This window comes from Phacochoerus africanus, chromosome 11, assembly GCF_016906955.1.
Source record: "Phacochoerus africanus isolate WHEZ1 chromosome 11, ROS_Pafr_v1, whole genome shotgun sequence".
NCBI lineage: Eukaryota > Metazoa > Chordata > Mammalia > Artiodactyla > Suidae > Phacochoerus > Phacochoerus africanus.
Window position 1 is genome coordinate 7,668,934 of NC_062554.1, and position 12,348 is coordinate 7,681,281.

At 43.4% G+C, this 12,348-nt stretch overlaps 2 protein-coding genes across 4 annotated transcripts in view; one reads left to right on the top strand and one right to left on the bottom strand.

Annotated features, from left to right (window-relative positions):
* Nucleotides 1-869: 869 nt before the first annotated feature.
* On the bottom strand, nucleotides 870-4,004 carry LOC125111074 (cytochrome c oxidase assembly factor 4 homolog, mitochondrial). The gene is made up of 2 exons (XM_047752863.1): nucleotides 3,785-4,004; nucleotides 870-1,516 (listed from the first exon to the last, which is right to left on the bottom strand). Exon 2 carries the CDS (start codon nucleotides 1,502-1,504, stop codon nucleotides 1,250-1,252), a length of 255 nt encoding a protein of 84 aa, XP_047608819.1. The 5' UTR covers nucleotides 1,505-1,516; nucleotides 3,785-4,004; the 3' UTR covers nucleotides 870-1,249.
* An 11-nt stretch (nucleotides 4,005-4,015) lies between these two features.
* Nucleotides 4,016-12,348, top strand: part of PAAF1 (proteasomal ATPase associated factor 1) — a 46,978-nt gene continuing 38,645 nt past the window's right edge. Inside the window, exons 1-3 of one of the 3 annotated variants that reach the window (XM_047752860.1) lie at nucleotides 4,016-4,104; nucleotides 5,426-5,466; nucleotides 9,078-9,181. In XM_047752860.1, coding sequence (XP_047608816.1) covers nucleotides 4,058-4,104; nucleotides 5,426-5,466; nucleotides 9,078-9,181 — 192 coding nt within the window. In that variant the 5' untranslated portion in view covers nucleotides 4,016-4,057. The remainder of the gene's footprint in view (nucleotides 4,105-5,425; nucleotides 5,467-9,077; nucleotides 9,182-12,348) is intronic. The other 2 variants (XM_047752861.1, XM_047752862.1) reach the window with 2 other exon arrangements.

A 12,348-nucleotide genomic window follows, 5' to 3' on the forward strand; every position in this document is an offset into this window, starting at 1 on the left:
TTTTTAGGGCCAACCAGCTACATATGGAGGTTCCCAGGCTAGGGGTCTAATTGGAGCTGTAGCTGCCAGCCTACACCACAGCCATGGCAATGCCAGATCCAAGCCGTGTCTGCGAACTATACCACAGCTCACAGCAGTGCTGGATCCTTAACCCACTGAGTGAGGCCAGGGATTGAACCCACAGCCTCATGGTTCCTAGTCATTTGTTTCTGGGGCACCACGGCAGGAACTCCCAACTGCTTTTATGTCACTGTTTTTGTTTTGCTTTTTAGGGCCACACCAGAGGCATATGGAAGTTCCCAGGCTAGGGGTCAAAAGAGAGCTGTAGCAGCTGGCCTATATCACAGCCACAGCAATGCCAGATCCAAGCCACGTCTGTGACCTATACCACAGCTCATGGCAACCCACTGAGCGAGGCCAGGTATCGAACCTGTGTCCTTGTGGATACTAGTCAGATTCTTGTCCACTGAACCCCGACAGGAACTCCAATGTTATGTTAAATGTACCTTTTAAATGTCAAGCCAACATTGTGCTTTTGGGGTTGGGGGCATGGTGAGGTCAGACTGTTAATTCAACAGCGTCTGGCATATGAGAGGTACTCAGTGTTTCTTTTCCCATTAGCTTCTTTCCATTAGACTGACTGAAAAATCCAGAACAACTGATAAAAGTTCGTTTATATCATTGTCTGGAATTACGTTAGTTGTTCTAGTGTTGTTTCTCTCTCAAACCAGACTAAAGCAGCATGAAGGCAGAGATCACATTTTCATCACAATTTCCAACGGTGCCTGGCACAAGAGAAGGTCTCAGAAAAACCTGATGTTTTTCAACCAATGACTGAATAAATGAAGAAGAAATGATTAGGTAGCCACTTTACTTTTAGATTGTGAATTTACTTGAAAATTAAATGTCCAAAGAATCGGCTCAGAGCTTGGCGCACTGACTCAAGACATCGGGTAGAACGTCCCTCAACCCCACTCTGTTTTATGTGGCAAATACTGGTCAGTATCTATTTTGGTGGCACACAACAGGTAAGGATGTGTGGGATCTCAGCGTGATGCTATGACAGCTCTTCATGGCAAACCCATGGCTGCCTCTCATGTGCAGACTGCTCATTCAACCCCAGGCCCAAAGACTATCCCCAAGTCTCACACTTCTTGGCCCACACCCCCACTGTTGAGGACTTCTTGCCATGATCTCTCTGGATGCTTGTTTCTGCAGGGCCTCCTCTGGGAATAAATGGTTAGGGGTCTCAACGGTGGGCACTGCTCTGCTCCTTCCTCCTCTGCAGTTCCTCCCGTCGCCTTGCCTGCTGTTCATTCATGCAGTCCTTGAAGGCCTGCACCTGTGGCTGGCACTGTCGCCAGTCCTGGTGCTGGGCCATGCACTCCTGCACTGCGTAGTGGGAAGCAGCACAGCCAGAGCGGGAGATCAGCTGGTCCAGTGGGTCCTCTTCTTCATCCTCCTTCTTCACTTGTCGGGACCAGGTATGGCCTTGAGTTGACATTTTTGGGAGTCTCTAGAACATCATTGGAGGCAAGGTTACATATGATACAGTTCCTCTGTTACAAATAACACTGACCACTGCACTGTTATAGCTGATTTATGCATGTCTCCCCTTGAAAATTGTAAGCTATTTGAGGGTAGATACTGGACCTGATTCACCTCGGTACCCCCAGCTGTAGGCCTGGCAGAGAGCAGGCCTACAAAATAGCTTGAACCAAACATAATGAGATAAAGTGTGAAAATGCTTAGTTTGGGACTAATAATCTCTAATGGCTTCTACTAATAGAACATGAATTAGGTGAAATGTCACCCTCTGGGGTAGCTATCTCTTTTCTCCTATTGGAGAAGCTATCTTTTTTAATTCTTTTTTTTTGTAGATACTTGCATTTTATTTTATTTTATTTTTATTTTTATTTTTTTTATTTTCCCACTGTACAGCAAGGGGGTCAGGTTATCCTTACATGTATACATTACAATTACATTTTTTTCCCCACCCTTTGTTCTGTTGCAACATGAGTATCTAGACAAAGTTCTCAATGCTATTCAGCAGGATCTCCTTGTAAATCTATTCTAAGTTGTGTCTGATAAGCCCAAGCTCCCGATCCCTCCCACTCCCTCCCCCTCTTTTTTAATTCTATGGCTGGAGAATGACAAAATTTAACACTTGGGAGAGTACCCAACCATGGGTAGGGTTTAACATATAGGAGGGATGGAGAGAACTGTGTGGCTGTGGCATAGAGCATAGAGGGTCCAGGACAAGCAATGAGTCCGTGAGGTGTGAGGGTACCTAATGTGAGGTGTAACCGCCCAGACTATGTGAGCACAATCATCCGCTTCATGACACCAAGCACAAGGTAGCATACAGAAGGAACTGAAGAAAGGCGGCGAGAAATGACCTCAGCCTTTGTAACAACCACAGGCTGTAAATGAGCTAAGGTTCCTTAATGCCCCTCCTGGGTCTCTGATTCACTCTACAAATGATCACTGAGTACCTATCGCATACCAAGCACTATGCTAGAGTTGAGGATACATGAGTGACCAAAACAGAGACAGTTCCTGCCTTTATAGAGTTTACAAGCTAGACAAGTAAATAGGTTATTTACTTGTGTACAGTGTGTACAAAAAGCGAAGATGGGGAACAGAGCAGAGGAATACCTAATCCAGACAAGAGCAGGACTAGACACCTGAAGGCTTCCTGGAGAAAGTGATTTCTAAATTGAGACTTGAAGGATAAATAGGAGTTGGCCAGAGATATAAAGGATATTCCTGGTCAATGGAAGAAAACGATGGGGGTTCTGAGACAGAATTTGACATGAGAGGAACTGAAAGTTCTACATGATGAGAGAAGAGTGTGAGTACAGGAAAATTAATGAAACTGGTGAGATGAGAAAGTATCTGATCACCGCAAGGCCTTGTTAATCATGTTAGGGTGTTCAGAGGGCAAGTGAGAAGTCATCACAAGAAGGATTTAAGCACTCTATAGCCCTACACAAAACACATTTGCTTTGGAGGCAGTATAACCTAAGGGAGAGGGGAAAATGGGCTTCGAAAACAGACTTGGACTGGAAACAGCCTTGTCACTGACTCATTGAGTGTCTTTGAGCAAATTACTTCATAATCTCTCTTGAAAAAAAGATATCTACCTCACAGGATCAAGACTAAACGAGATAATGCATGTAAGGAGTCTGGCACATCCAAAGAGTTCAGTAAATGATAGCTCCTATTACTATACATGTTTGCTCTTCCCAAAAACACTGTGAGCTCTTTAAAGGCAAGAGGCAAACCTCTTAGAACAAGTACGATAGGAAGAACAGTGCCTTGGATCCTAAGCCAAGAAATCCAGGTTTGAATACGGGCACCTCGCCTTGCTATGCACACGCATTAGCATGTAATCTTTTAAAGTGTCCTTCTAAGGTAGTATTTAACTCGCAGAGTTACTGTACGGATTAATACGCTAATAAGTGATATGTGCTTAGACTACAACAGGACTCAAATGCTGCCTTTTCTTTCCCCACCACGACCCGGCCTCAGTCTTTACTGGATTAAAAAGAGAAAGACTTTTGCTTAGGGAAGGCTCGATGGTCGGCAGCTCGTTCGCGGAGGCCAGCGTGGACTAGGAAGCCATGGAAAGAATGTAAAAGCAGAGAAATCCAGGCGGCAAAGTTACTTAAGGGTCCTCTCCCCACTACAGAGCGTACGCATGCGCGCGCGCAGCCGCCGGCCACAGGCCGATTGCGCCCGCTATGCTTCACCGCGCTAGGACTTGGAACACAGTGCTCACCCAACAGGTCAACTAGAGGACCCAAGCGCGCCCTCCTACACAACGGCGTCAATTTTGCAGGCAATTGGAACTCTTCCGATCCTCCCGTCAGGAACAAGCCTACTGTGAGATGCACGCGCCTGCAAAGGGGTAGGGAGGGGAAGAGGACCCCCCGCACGCTTCATTGGTGGCCTCTTGGTGTAGATCCCGCCCTTCGTTCTGCACGCGTCGCCTTAGGGGGCACCCACTTCCGGGATAGAGCGGAAGAGGCGGGCTGGTGGAGGCGGGGTCAAGATGGCGGCGCCTTTGAGGATTCAGAGCGACTGGGCTCAAGCCCTCAGGTGACTCCAAGCCCAGGACTGGGACGGAGGAGGCGGGTAGTGGATGTTACCTCTGCGTTATCGAGAGCCATGCCCGATCCAGGATATCCATAGGAGTTAGTTTATCGGTTGTTGAGGCCTAGAAATATGTTTCAGACCCTCGTGGTCAGTTTTTCATTCTCAGAAGAGCCGTGCTGAGGCCAAGGAAACGCATATGCTCCGTGTGATCCCAGAGGCAGAATAGGATCAGTGAGTTAGAAAAAGACAGGAAAACAGGAGGCAGGAAGACTCTTTGCAAGTAGTCATGGTCATTTAGCAAATATTTATTGGTCCTCAGCTATTTGCAAAAGTCCGAGTGTACTCACCACCACCACAATAACTTTGAGTGTGTGATGGAATCCTTGCATTCTCCTTGGCCCTTAGTAGTCATGTTTTACAATTCCATTGAGGAAACAGTGTAATGCCTACCTTGTCTAGGCTCTGACCTAGATAAATATTCGGTGGAGTTCAGATGTGTTCTCTAAACTTAAGGGGTGGTTCCTGCTCTCAAGAAGCTAACAGCTTAAAAAAAAGCAGCAGCAGCCGCCGCAGCTAACAGCTTAATTGGAAACGCACAGCAAACCATTTATTCACTTAACATATATTTATTGGTCATATACTGTGTAATTTATGGTGGGCACCAGAGTGAGTACAGCAGTGTCATGAATGGTGCTTTTTTTTTTTTTTTTTAAATAGCTGCCCCTGCTGCATATTGAAGTTCCCTGGCCAGGGGTTGAATCCTAGCTGTAGTAGCTGTAAACTGTGCTGCAGCAACACTGGGTTTTTTTAACCCACCAGGCCACAGTAGGAACTCAGGCAAATATTATTACTAATAAGTTTTTCAAGTTGAAACAGTTGTGAAGATTAATAAAACATAGTCTCCTGTGTTTAAGAAACTTACAGCTTACTAGGTGGGCTGAAATAAAAACATGTTACTGTAACACAGGATGTGTAATAGGAAGAACAATGACATTTATTGAGGACCACCAAGTGCCTTTGAGAGAACATAGTCCAGAATCAGGAAGTAACTTGCCCAAGATTCTGCAGCTAATAAGTATTTCATCAAATATTTAATGAAATATTTGAGCTTCATTGAGTCAACAGATCTATGCATTAAACACTTAATCTGCAGATATTTCTTCAGCAAGTAAACAAAGTTTGTCTATGCCTGGATGAGATGTTAGATTAGATCATGTCTGAGTACTGTGGCCAAACTAGAAATTATGCAGTCTTTCTCACCTGCATCAGTAGCATCCTTTTTGACACTGAATGAGCCTAAGTAGATTTTTATCTCTCTTCATAGGAAGGATGAAGGGGAGGCCTGGCTCAGCTGTCACCCCCCAGGTAATGTCTTTAAATCTGTATGACTTCCCTTTAGAGAAAGGATTTACTACCTCTGAAAGAGAGCTTCCTACTTTCTCCTGGCCCAGACTCCTTGCACAGTGCTGAGTCTTCAAATGTTCTTCATTCTGTGTTGTACTGGTGTCATTCCAACTCCATTCTAGGGGAAGGCCTTCAGATTGGTTTTCAGTTTGGAAGCCAAGACTTGTTCATGGAGGCATTGTCGATGCATTTAATGAGACTCTTTTATTGTACTCTAAACATTTATATAGCTTCAGTTATGCCCTTCCCTGATCATGATTCCTAGATCTATAGCTCTAGTTCTGACCTCTCTTCAAATTCGAGAGATTAAGTAGTTGTCTGCTAAATGTTTCTGCTTAAAGCTCTCATAATCATCTTGAGGTTATCAAATCCAAAACCTGAAGCTGAGCACTTCTGTTGTCAAACAGGTTCTCTTTCTTGATTTTCTCAGGTTTTTGTTTTTTTTTTTTAATTAGAGTATAGTTGGCTTACAGCGTTGTGTCAGTAGATTTTCACAGTTCTTAGGTTACCACCATTCTGGGATCAGAGTAAAAAACCTGGTCATTTCACCCGGCCATAGCCAGTCCCCAAGCGATGTTATTGTTCATCTCAGTGACATTTCTGTCTTGTTTCCATCCATTGGTTTGCAGTCACTGTGGTAACATTAAAATTTTTTTTCCTTCTAATTTGTGAGAAAGTTTCGTTTCACTGATTATTTTTCATTTCAGAGACTCTTGATGCCTTTATATAATCATATAGTCTATTTCAATGAGAAATAGAGGTTTTTTTAAAATTATGGTTAATTTACAATGTTGTGCCAATTTCTGCTGTACAGCAAAGTGACCCAGTCATACATGTATATATATGTATACACACACATTCTTTTCCTCATATTGTCCCCCATCATCTTCTGTCCCAAGAGATTGGACACAGTTCCCTGTGCTATACGTAGGACCTCATTGCTTATCCATTCTAAATGTAGTAGTTTGCATCTCCTAACCCCAAACTCCCCGTCCATCCCATCTTCCCCCTTCCCTTTAGCATCCATAAGTCTGTTGTCTGTATCTGTGAGTCCATTTCTCTTTTGTGGATAGGTTCGTCAGATTCCACATATAAGTGGTATATGGTGTTTATCTTTCTCTGAGAAATAGAGTTTTAGGAGTTCCCATTGTGGCTCAGTGGTAACGAACCTGACTAGTAACCATGAGGATGTGGGTTCAATCCCTGGCCTTGCTCAGTGGGTTAGGGATCCATCATTGCCGTGAGCTGTGGTGTAGGTTGCAGATGCAGCTCAAATCCTGCGTTAGTGTGGCTGTGGTGTAGGCCAGCTGCTGCAGCTCTTACTCAACCCCCAGCCTGGGAACTTCCATGTGGGTGTAGCCCTAAAATGCAAATAAATAAATAAATAGAGTTTTAAAGAGAGTTTTCTTTTGAGGAAATTGGTGCTGCATGGTGGCTAGAAGGTATCATATTCAGGGTTTTCATTTTATTTTTAAAGATGGGAACTAATTGGAGAGCAATTAAAATATAGGTTGTAGGCAGAAAAAGAAAGGACCAACTGAAAAATCAATGTGTTGGAGGAGAGAGAAGGAAATTGAATTAAGTCTAAAAGACTAAGATGAAAGAAGATGAGGCTAAGTGTAGATGTAGATAAATATGTAGACCAGAATGTGGAAACTTGAGAGGATCTTATAGCCTCAGTTTTCTTTGTGATGTTGGAGGTGGGATCAACTCTTAAGAAGAGGGGTTTTGTTTTCCCTAAAATGACAAGGTTTTTTGTTTGTTTGGGGTTTTGTTTTTTGGTTTTTTTGTTTTTGTCTTTATAGGGTCTAATCTGTGGCATGTGGAAGTTCCCAGGCAAGAGGTCAAATCAGAGCCGTAGCTGCCAGCCTAATCACAGCCCCGGCAATGCCAGATCTGAGCTGCATCTGTGACCTACACCACAGCTCATGGCAATGCTGGGTCCTTAACCCACTGAGCGAGACCAGGGCTTGAACCCCCATCCTCATGGATACTAGTCAGATTCGTTACCGCTAAGCCACAATGGAAATTCCTAAAATAACAGTTTTACTGAAATAAAATGTGTGCTATATTCTGGATGCTTTACATACATTATTTCTGCTTCTCACAACAAGCAGTTGGTACTATTAAGATTCTGGGGAGTTCCCGTGGTGGCGCAGTGGTTAACGAATCCGACTAGGAACCATGAGGTTGTGTATTCGGTCCCTGCCCTTGCTCAGTGGGTTAACGATCCGGCGTCGCCGTGAGCTGTGGTGCAGGTCGCAGACGCGGCTCGGATCCCGAGTTGCTGTGGCTCTGGCGTAGGCCGGTGGCTACAGCTCCGATTCAACCCCTAGCCTGGGAACCTCCATATGCCGCGGGAGCGGCCCAAGAAATAGCTAAAAAGACAAAAAAAAAAAAGAAAAAAGAAAAAAAAAGCGACCCTAGAAAAGGCAAAAAGAAAAAATATATATATATATATAATTCACATATGATAAGGTTTACCCTTTTCAAGTGTAAATTCAGTGGATTTTAGTATATTCAGAGAGTTGTATGTCTATAACCACTATCTAATTCCACACTTGTTTTTTCTTTGCTTTTTAGGGCTGCACCTGCAGCACATGGAAGTTCCCAGGCTAGGGGTCCACTCAGAGCTGCAGCTGCTGCCTGTGCCACAGCCACAGCACTTCAGGATCTGAGCTGTGTCTGTGACCTATGGTGCAGCTCACACAACGCCGGATCTTTAACCCATGGAACAAGGCCAGGGATCAAACTCATATCCTCGAGGACACTATGTTGGGATCTTAACCTGCTGCACTATAATGGGAACTCCATGTCCTATCTTTCTTTCTAGCCCCTACGTAAGTCCCACCCTTCCTAGGAAGCTCTCTCACTCTCTGTGAATTCTTGATGGTTTTTACTTCCCTCTTACTCCTAGAATTTCGGTTTGATGCAGTCGTTATTTACTAAATAATTTGTGGCACCTGCTAGTTTCTGAACTCAAGAACTTCAGTCTGGTGGGGCGCCAGAAATGTAAACAGCGAGTTATGGGCTGTTATAGAAATGAATGTATAAAGTGCAGAAGAAGAGTAGAAGAGAACGTTTTTAACTCCCTTCTACCATCTGCCTGTCTTTATGTGTGGGATACGATCTTATTTAGCCCAGATCACTACAAAAGCAGGGTCCTTTTTAAGCAAGATTTGCAGGTTACTGAAGCCTAACTCCTCGCTGTGTATTATGTGTAGATACTGTGGATAAATGCATCTGTATTTGTGTCCTTCATTGTTTCATCCTGGGAGAATTCCATTTCACAGGCAGTAAAATTGAGGTTGAGATTACTCTAAAAGCTTTCTCTGCATGTCTTGGTATGTCTCACACTCTTTATTCTTCCCTCTTAGCCCTTGTGATCTTCTCTCCAGATCACGTTCCCGAGGCTAGTGCTCCTTCTGCGTCACCTCGCTTGTAACACAAGTACCTGGTCATCTTGCACGAGCCAGTTTCCTCCCATCTATACGGATGCCTGAATTGGGTCTTCAAAGAGAACAATATTTAATTCTTATTTTTTTGAGACATGCTTCTTTTGTGCTATATAGGGAAACCAACTTTGTACGGCAGCCTGACTTGTCAAGGAATTGGCCTTGATGGCATCCCAGAGGTTATAGCTTCAGAAGGATTTATTGTGAATGAAATAAACAAGGTAGGTTTTTTTATGCCTTCTAGATGATACCATGTCCAAAGCTATGCTAGTGCCTATGTGTATACTTTAAATATTTATATTGTTATCTGCACATCAATGTCACCTCCATTTCATTGGTACAGTAGTCATGGCTTTTACTGCCTTTGAATGTCGTTTCATTCTTCTTTTGTATTTAGAAGTATTTTTAGATGTAAAACTTCCTCTTACTTCACTTATACTAGCGCTTTCCAAGAGATGAATAATGTGAGCCACATACATAATTTTTTTTTCTTTTGCTATTTTAGGGCCAAACCTGCGGCATATGGAGGTTCCCAGGCTAGGGGTCAAATCAGAGGTACAGCTGCTGGCCTACACCACAGCCTCAGCAACAGGGGATCCAAGCCGCATATGCGACCTATACTACACTCAGTGGGTTAAATGGATCCTTAACCTCATGGGTCCTAGTCAGGTTCCCTTTGCTGAGCTGCAAAGGGAACTCCAACATATGTAGTTTTTTAAATTGAAGTGTGGTTAATTTACAGTATTTCAAGTGTACAACTAAGTGATTCAGTTATACATACATATATATATTCTTTTTTCAGATTATTTTCCATTATAGGTTATTACAAGGTGTTGAATATAGTTCCCTGTGCTATACAATAGGACCTATTGTTATCTATTTTATAGTGCATATCCATGTAAGTAATTTGAAATTTTCTGGTAGCCGCATAAGAAAGATAAAAAGAAACCAGTGAGGAAATTGCCTTGTGGTACACATCATAGCGGTAGCACAGGTTCGGTCTCTGGCCTGGGAGCTTCCATATGCCATGGGTGTGGCCAAAAAAAAGAAAAACAGGTGAAATTAAATTTTTTATCTTTTTATATTTGGCCACACCCATGGCATGTGGAAGTTCCCAGGGCAGGGATCAAACCTGTGCTGCAGTTATGACCTGTGCCACAGCTGAGGCAGTGCTGGATCCTTAACCTGCTAGACCACGTGAGAACTTCCAAGATTAATTTTAACAATGTATTGTATTTAACCCAGTATATCTAAAATACTATTTTAACCTGTAATTAATATAAAAATTCTGGAGTTTCCATTGTGGCTCAGCTGTTAACAAATCTGACTAGCATCCATGAGGATGCAGGTTTGATCCCTGGCCTTGCTCAGTGGATTAAGGATCTGGTGTTGCCGTGAGCTGTGATGTAGGTTGCAGACGGCTTGGATCCCCTGTTGCTGTGGCTGCGGTGTAGGCCAGCAGCTACAGCTCCGCTTCTACCCATAGCCTGGTAACCTCCATATGCTATGGGTGTAGCCCCAAAAAGAAAAGAAAAAAAAAATTCTCAGAGATACTTTACATTCCTTTTTTCTTGTTAAGTCTTTGAGATCCTTTGTTTTACACCTGGAATACGAATCAATTCAGACTCTTAATTTTTTTCTGGCTGTGCCTGGGGCATGTGGATGTTCCTGGCCCAGGGATTGAACTCCAGCCGCAGCAGTGACAGTGCAAAGTCCCTAACACTAGGCCATGGGAGCTCTGAGACTCTAATTTTTTTATTGGAAATACTTGATATGTATTTAGGTTTTAAAAACCTTACACTTGAAAATATAGATTCACATAAATAAGTTCCAAAAATAAAAAAACTGCTTAAAAAGTTTTCCAATAATTGCATCGAGGATCAATTTTTAAATTAAATTTTATTTAAAGTTAATTTTATTTATTTATTTATTTATTTATTTATTTATTTTGTCTTTTTGCTGTTTCTTGGGCCACTCCCACGGCATATGGAGGTTCCCAGGCTAGGGATCGAATCGGAGCTGTAGCCGCTGGCCTACGCCAGAGCCACAGCAACGCGGGATGCGAGCCGTGTCTGCGACCTACACCACAGCTCATGGCAATGCCGGATCATTAACCCACTGAGCAAGAGCAGGGACCGAACCCGCAACCTCATGGTTCCTAATCGGAGTCGTTAACCACTGCGCTACGACAGGAACTCCCTAATTAATTTATTTTAATTTAGGGCTGCACCCACGTCATATGGAGGTTCCCATGCTAGGGGTCAAATTGGAGCCTTAGCTGCCGGCCTACATCACAGCAATGGCAGTGCCAGATCCGAGCTGTGATGGCAACCTGCACCACAGCTCCCAGCAACTCCAGATCCTTAACCTGCTGAGCGAGGCCAGGGATTGACCCCCCAACCTCATAGACACTAGTCAGGTTAGTTACCACTGAGCCACAACGGGAACTCCTAAATTAAATTTTAAATAAAAATAAAAATTCAGTTCCTTGGGACTTCCCTTGTAATTCAGTGGGTTAAAGATCTGGCATTGTTACTGCAGTGGCAGTGGTTTGAGCCTGGTCTCAGAACTTCTGCCTTCCATGGGTATAGCCCAAAGCAAAAACAAAAACAAAAAAATTCAGTTCCTCATTTTCATTGGCCACATTTCAAGTACTTGGTAGCTTTCTGTGCCTACCATATCGTCCAGCACAGTTTTATAATCTGGCCACACCAGATTGGTGAAGACCTATGTTGCTAGTACTTAATGGTTTTTCCCATTGGTCTTTGAGGTGAGCAGATGCTCAGACTGAGTATTAATTGTTCTGACTTTGCTTCCTCTTTTTTTTTTGTTTTTTTGTCTTTTGAGGGCTGTACTCACGGCATATGGAGGTTCCCAGGCTAGGGGTGTAATTCAAGCTGTAGCCGCTGGCCTACGCCACAGCCACGCCAGATCCCTTAAGCCGTATTTGCGACCTACAGCACAGCTCACGGCAATGCCACATCCTTAACCCACTGAACAAGGCCAGGGACTGAACCCGCAACCTCATGGTTCCTAGTTGGATTCGTTAACCACTGCGCCACGACGGGAACTCCGAGAATCTTTTTTTTTTTACCTAAGATTTTTAGGAGTTCTGGGGTGGCTCAGTGGATTAAAGATCCAGCATTGTTGTTGTTGTGGACCTGGTTCAAAACCTGGCCCTGGAATTTCTGTATGCTGCTGGCATTGCCACAAAAATTATTTTTTTAGCAAATGTTTATTCGTTACCCTCTGTGCAAAGTCATAGGCGACATGTTATATATGTATTTAATTATTGATGTATAGTTGATTTACAGTGTGTTAGTTTCAGGTGTGTGGCAACATGCATCAGTTACACATATACATATATGCATTCTTTTTCAGATTCTTT

Bases quoted from the DNA above. Each gene is read 5' to 3' on its own strand.
- LOC125111074 (XM_047752863.1), bottom strand. From the start codon at position 1,504: ATGTCAACTCAAGGCCATACCTGGTCCCGACAAGTGAAGAAGGAGGAT.